General features: G+C 44.6%; 1 protein-coding gene across 2 annotated transcripts; it reads right to left on the reverse strand.

Moving 5' to 3' along the window:
* Positions 1–99: 99 nt before the first annotated feature.
* LOC125750016 (RNA-binding motif protein, X chromosome-like) lies at positions 100–6,924 on the reverse strand. 2 transcript variants are annotated; one of them, XM_049027239.1, is made up of 9 exons: positions 6,842–6,924; positions 6,340–6,456; positions 5,970–6,076; positions 3,893–4,022; positions 3,358–3,459; positions 3,159–3,276; positions 2,891–3,022; positions 2,266–2,357; positions 100–361 (listed from the first exon to the last, which is right to left on the reverse strand). In XM_049027239.1, the coding sequence occupies exons 2-9, from the start codon at positions 6,446–6,448 to the stop codon at positions 357–359; spliced, it is 795 nt and encodes a 264-aa protein (XP_048883196.1). In that variant the 5' UTR covers positions 6,449–6,456; positions 6,842–6,924; the 3' UTR covers positions 100–356. The 2 variants fall into 2 exon arrangements, with proteins under 2 accessions (XP_048883196.1, XP_048883195.1); XM_049027238.1 differs by having other exon boundaries at positions 100–1,737.
* Between the last annotated feature and the right edge of the window lie 79 nt (positions 6,925–7,003).

A 7,003-nucleotide genomic window follows, 5' to 3' on the forward strand; every position in this document is an offset into this window, starting at 1 on the left:
TCTGCAGGCAGCCAAGTTAGATACGCACATGGGAGCCCAAACGCCGGTTTCACAAGCATTACAGTGGCAGCAAATCATAAAAATTGAAATAAGACAGGATATTCTTAAAAGGTATTTATTTAGAGTACTTTGGAAAGAGGAATTGTCTAACTCCAGATGCTTCTTGCAGAGGAGCTGGTATGCAGGGTTTGGGGGCTCTGTTTTCATATATACAAGCTCAATCTCACAATATTTTACTTTGCATGTTTTTAACAACACAAAAACAAGTGATCTTTACCTTAGATGACCGATTTGGAGAATGGCAAATCAGGAGCAGGAACTCAAGAACTGCCTGTTCGTTCCATTAAAACCAGATTTTATCCTGCAACAAGGAGAACCTCTTTAAATTTGTAGTTACCCGTCTCTGGTAGCACTTGCTTCCCCACACCGATCCCAGAATTTTCTTTCACACACCTCACCTCAGTTTGATATAACAGGCAAGATCATTTCAGCTTGGTTGAAGCAAATTCATCCTTTAGTGAAAGTTGATGACTGTCAGTAGTTCCACTGGATGGACGAAGGTACATACCTTCAGCCTAAAGCCACATCATTATAGCCAGTAATAACTTCAAGCAAAGAGATAAAAAGGTTTCATTTTGTGACAAGGAGATTGGTGCCTCCACAATACAATTATGTTGAATCCAGTGTTTAAAAAGGTACTTCTTCCCAAGATCACACTTTTGTGCAGTAGGGGAACTGAAGACTACTTAGGGATCAGAGTCAATGAGTACTTGTGCGCCAACATTTTTTTTGGGGGGGTTACATAATTTAAAATTGACTTGCTTACTCCCTGTTGCTATTTATTTGGTGGATAGAAACATCTCTTGCTTTTGCTGAAAGGGATCTGATGTTTTTATGAACCAGTTTATAGCTGAATGAGAGGAGCTTGGTTCGCACCAAGAACCAAGGAGCGTTTGAAAGGGACAGGCTTTCTTCTGAAACCACTCTGACCAGCAAATGCATCTGCATTAGTTGACTTCTGAAGAGCTATCAGAGCTTCGTACCTTTTGATTGCTATGAGTTGCGATCAGGAGTTTGATGAAAAAGCTTTATTCGTAAATGAAAGGCATGTTAATCCAGGGAACTGCGTATTTAACAGCACTTAAGAACATAAAAAAAAAATTAAAAAAAAACACAAAAATGTCAACAGTACTATCAAAATGGAAAATCTGTAGACCACAACAATTTAAAGAAGCCTAATGTTTCAGAAGGATGGAGAAAGTAGGCAAAAAGGTGGGGAGCTCAGAGCTACAGGTTTGTTTTTTTTTTTTTTGAAAACGACATTTTAAAATCTGTGTCCAGATGAGTTTCCGCCTTTGTGCCAGTGAACTGAAAAGATGCGCAGTCTGAGCCCCATAAACTCCTCGCATGTTCCACTTCAGTATCTGCTGCCAGCCATTCCTCGTTCGGGCCGGATACCTCCCCGGCCACCACCACGGGGCGCCCCACGGCTCGAGCCGCCGTAAACGTCACGAGGAGGGTAGCCTCTCTCGACGTGAGGGTCGGGCCCCCTCTCTTGCCTGGCCATTCGCTCACCGCGGCTAGTGGAATACGGGTCGGCCCGACTGCTGGCATAACTCTCACGACCGCTGTATCCATTCCGGGACCCGCTGCCATAGTCGTCATAGCGACTGCCTCCACCATTCCCACTGTAGGACGGAGGGGGGGCCCTTGAGGATGGGGCGCTGCGAGAGTTACCTGCAGGGTCAATGGGGGAGGGTGGTGTCAAGTAACTGGCAAGTTTTAGCAGTTTGTTGATTTGTTGGTTTGTGCAACATTCCGATTTTCCATGAGACCACTCAAGTCAGACGCTTATATGAAAGCGATGATATTTGGAGAGCAGGACCCGTTAGTGATTACGCTACTGCAGTCATGTTAAATATTCAGCAGAGGCAGCATTCCACTTCCTCAATCCCAACCATCAACACTGGAGAGTGATGATTTTTCCTCTTTAGTTTTGTGCCATTTATAGTTTTTCCAGCATCAAGGGAGTGGGGGGGGGGGGGGGGGGAGGTGGCAGCATATTCTAGATTCCATGTTGTTCTGAAGTATAAATTCGGGCCTGAAAGGCAGATTTCAGTTTCCACAGTAATCTGGGCTTGTCATCACATGAATATTAGCTTTTCCCCCCATCCGGAGAAACACTCCAGCCTGCTTGGGAGGTAGTAACAACTTCGAACAATGAATATATCACAAGAGCACTTACAGTGAGATAGAGCAGCTTACCATATCCGTCGTAGGGGTCCCTGTACGAGCTGGCGCTGGGGCGATCCATGTAAGTCCTGTGCTCACGGGCCCCAGCGTAGCTGTCACGGTCACTGCCGTAAGAATGAGACACTTAGCAGCTCAACATGCAGCTATCAAACATGCAGGATGACAATGAGGGCTATGACTAATTATATAGGTTAGAACCTGAACGTAGGGCATCCTTCAGACCCATTTCCGACATGCTAGTAAGGTCAAAATGCAGAACTAGAACACGATCCATCAGCCCCCCGCCCAAGTCCTCTTGCTCAACGCAATGCTGATCCCATCTCTCTACAGAGATTTAATTCGATCAAAATCTGCCAATCTCATGCCAAATCATCTCCCAATGATGGATGGACACTCGAGACACTAAGCTGCAAGCTTGTGCTCATTAGGAACCAAAAGTTTTAACCTGGGCATAGTACTGTGCAAACAGTGATGGCAATGAGATACAGGAGGAATAAAAAGGTTTCATTTTAAACGGAAGTGTACATTACGATAGGAGGGCAGAAAGAGATACCGCCTTGAAGGCATCCAAAATATTAAAATCACTTAAACCAAGCAGCAGTTCACAAATCTGCATCAGTTCAACAACCATCCGTACCTGTAGCCTCGTGAAATAGATCCATACTCGTCCCGTGAGCTGGAATGTGGGGAATCGCGGTACGGGTAATCCCGAGCCGGAGGACCGTAATCTCTGGAATCCCGGGAGCTCAAGTAGTCACGGCTGGAGTAGCTTTCACACACCAGGCAAAAGGCAAGGTTAACGAAGGCAGACAGGAAGGAAAATATAGAACTGGTCATACAAGCCCTGCTTGTTATGTGTATTCTGCCAGTGGTTTTACTCCCCACAGACACACACACATACACACCTGTCTCTGCTGCTGTAGTGATCATCCCGAGGGGACGGGTACTCATCTCTCCTGGACATCATGGGATCCCGGCGAGGAGGTGGAGGCCCATAAGAATCCCGTTCTCGGGACATGGGAGCTGTGGAAATAACTGGTCAACCATATTGCAAGCTCCAAGGCTGACGGCCCTGGGGGGAGGGGGGCACAATGTGTCACTTACGCCTGCTCATTGGTCCTGAGAATGCCATTCGTTTGGGTGGGGGACCTCCATTCCGAATTGGGGAACTTCTCTTTAGTGCCAGAGGTTCTCGAGATGGTAATCCTTTAAAAAAAAAAAAAAAAAAAAAAAAAAAAGATTTAAAGCGGGTCTAATTATCATAGTCAAAGAAGCACATTCAGCAAGTGAGACGGAAAGATGAACCGTACAAACACTGGATTAAATGCAGAAAGCTCTTTGTTAATCTTTAAGCAGCCGCTCACTACCGCGCCGCGCCGGCATGCGGATGCGGCATCGCCGAGACACAAGGCCGGCTAATGGCACCGTCTTGGTGAAGGGCTTGTTTTACAGGGAGGGGGCCACGAGACAAGCAGTGTTTTCCCCAACTTCTATAATATGAAGTGGAAAAATGTAAGGGTAGTGAAACACTAGAGAAAGCAGGATAGGGGCTCCAAGAGCAATAAGGGAAACCAAAGGCAGCCAATGTGATGCAGCATCTCAAAGACGACGGTGCAGAGAACGAGCAGCAGGACGTTACCTCTGGGGGGGGGGGCCCTCATCGCTGGCGGGCCTCCATGGGCTCCTCTGAAGCCATACCCGCGGCGCAGTCCTGACTCAAACTGAGGCTTTGTTGCTTGTGCTACTTTGATTGGCTTACCATCAAGGGACTGTCAACAACAGGTCAGTGCCACCAATGCGGCAGCACCAACGGGTTCTGATTATTTGTATATTCACATCCCAAACACTGAATTTAAATGCGTGTGGCAGTGCAAGTTCTTTTTAGATATTGCCAAAACTCAAAAACATATGCAACATTCTAATGAAAATCCTGGACATGCACTAAGCCAATGCTTCTCAAAGTCGGCCCTCGGGACCCACTGCCCTGCTTGTTTTCCTGCTATCCCTGCCCTACACACTGCTGATTGACTGAACACACCTGATCCAGGTAATCAGAAGCCGAAAGACAGCTGGGACTTGTGTGTGGGGCAGGGATAGCCGGAAAACAAGCAAGGCAGTGGGTCCCGAGGGCCGAGTTTGAGAACCACTGCACTAAGTGAAGACTGAGTGATATGCAAAAGTTTGGCCAAAATTTCCATTACTGTGATTAGCTAAGCAAGTAAATGGATTTCCAAAAAGGCATCAAAGATGACATTTCTGCAATATTAAGCAAAATTACGATTTCCAATCTTATGGTTTCAAAATAAAAAGAGAGCCCAAAGCAAAAGTTTGCCCCCCCCTGCATGATCAGTATTTACTAACACCCCATCTGGTAAGTATCACAGCTTTAAACACTTTGTAGCCAGCTAAGAGTCCTTCAATTCATGTTTTGGGGGATTTTCACCCATTCTTCCTTGCAAAAGGCTTCGAGGTCTATCTGATTCTTGGGCCGTCTTGCATGCACTGCTCTTTTGAGGTCCATCCACAGATTTTCAATGTTTAGGCCGGAGCACTGCGAGGACCATGCCAAAACCTTCAGCTTGCACCTCTCCAGGTAGTCCATTGTGGATTTTGAGGCGTGTTAAGGATCATTATCCTGTTGCAGATGCCATCCTCTTCATCTCGAGCATTTTTTACAGACAGTGTGATATTCGCTTCTACGATTTGCTGGTATTTAACGGAGCCACTAGCTGCAACAAGCTCAAAACACAATCAATCCACCCCAGTGCTTAACAGCTGGAGAAGTTCATCTCATGAGATTCTGTACCCTTTGTTCTCCAAACATACCTTTGTGCATCTCAACCAAAAAGTTCTATGTTAGCTTCTTCAGTCCACAGGACTTGTTTCCAAAATGCATCAAATTTGTTTAGATGTTCATCTTCAAACTTCTGATTTTGCGCTGAGGATGCACGTTTTCTTCAGATGACTCTCCCATAAAAGTAATTTGTGCAGGTGTCGCTGTACAGTAGATCAGTGCGCTAAAGTGGCTGCTAAATCTTCCTGAAGGTCTTTTGCAGTCAAACAGGGATTTTAATTTGCCTTTCTAGCAATCCTATGAGCAGCTCTCTCAAACTTCTTGGTCTTCCTGACCTCAACGCGATCTCCACCATTCCTGTTAACTGCAATTTCTTAATTACAGTATGAATGGAGGAAACCACTGCTTGAAAATGCTTTGCCATCTTCCATACACTTTATGCTTTGTAGGCATCAATTATTTTATCGTTAATAGCGGTAGGCAGTTGCAGATGGCTGCAGAATGAGTTCAAAGTTGGGTTTTAGGACTCGGAGCATTTATAAATCTTTGAGATTCACATCTCCTTTTCCAACTGACTGAACATCCCATAGCAAGAACAAGCTACTGAAGACCAGATAACTTTGAGATTTGGTGCCTCCTACCCCGGCTAAAATTGTACAAAACAAAAATATGCCAGTTTTGCTTGAAATGTTGAAAAGAATGTTCCATTTTAGCTTTATGCCTTTTGAAGGTCAGTTCGTCTTCTACTGACTTAAAAATTCACAGTAGGAAATGTTGACCAGAAGTGCCCAGACTTTTGCATGCCCCTGCATAAAAAAAAAAAAAACTAAAGCTGTACCATTAGATTCGGGCTAAACGAAATCAAACTACTGCTCTCCATGTAGCCAAACACCTGGCTAGATAAAGACGAAGGCCTACCCACCTTTCCATTCATTTCCTTGACAGCATCCTTTGCATCTGAAGGTCTCTCGAAAGTTATAAACGCAAACCCTCTGGACTTGTTAGTTTCCCGATCCTTCATTAGGATTACTTGCAAAAAAGAAAGGCAATACATCATGACCCAAAACAACCTGTGAACATTTCAAGCACTTTTAACTAAAGTACATAGATTACGTCTAATGACCCAATACCACACGAGTTACTAACATGGATTAGGCGACGAAACGAACCACATAACTGGGGGGAAAAAATCTGTCTTGCATAGCTACACTGTATACTCCAGTAGAGAAAGTTAAAACACGAATATTTCTAAGCTTTCCATAGAAATAAAGGTTGTAAGGAGCTTTCCTCACTTTCCACTATTCTGCCGTATTTGCCGAAACACTGTTGAAGGGCCTTCTCGCTCGTTTCGGTGTTCAGCCCACCGATGAAAAGCTTCCCCGGTCGATCAGCCTCTGCCATGATCGCGTCTGCCGAGAATAGGAGGAAGGTGTTAACTGAAGGGCACGAAGATTTAAGCACCAGCCTTACCGCATTTTCAAAAGCCCGGGCGAACTGAGAGGAAACTTGCGCAAAGTGACTCAGAAAGGGATACGTCTGATCCCATGTGGTGCAGAAACAGCGAAGGCAATGGTTGCCGCCAAACAAAAATAATAACGATACTAAATATATTGTATTATTTTCGAATCAAACCTTAGCGCCAAGTCGCCAAAACTGCATACGGAAAGCACTACAAACTACTATATTTTAAAAGTACCACTATATAACTGCAGAAAATAAAACATGATATGCTACTTTAATAGGCATGTTATATCAGATTTCCTAAAGTTAGATAATAAAAACAAATTTGCTTACCGCAATCAAATAACAGTGCGCAACAGGAGTCAAACAAAGGCGCATGCAGGTTTTATAGTAATCACGTGACATGGGTCTTTTATAATAGTCACACGATCATTTCTGCTCCGGAAGTGCTACCTTTCCCCCGGAACCAGGAGAGTGTACATTTATTTTAAAAGT

The sequence above is a fragment of the Brienomyrus brachyistius genome, chromosome 10 (assembly GCF_023856365.1).
Source record: "Brienomyrus brachyistius isolate T26 chromosome 10, BBRACH_0.4, whole genome shotgun sequence".
Classification (NCBI taxonomy): Eukaryota; Metazoa; Chordata; class Actinopteri; order Osteoglossiformes; family Mormyridae; genus Brienomyrus; species Brienomyrus brachyistius.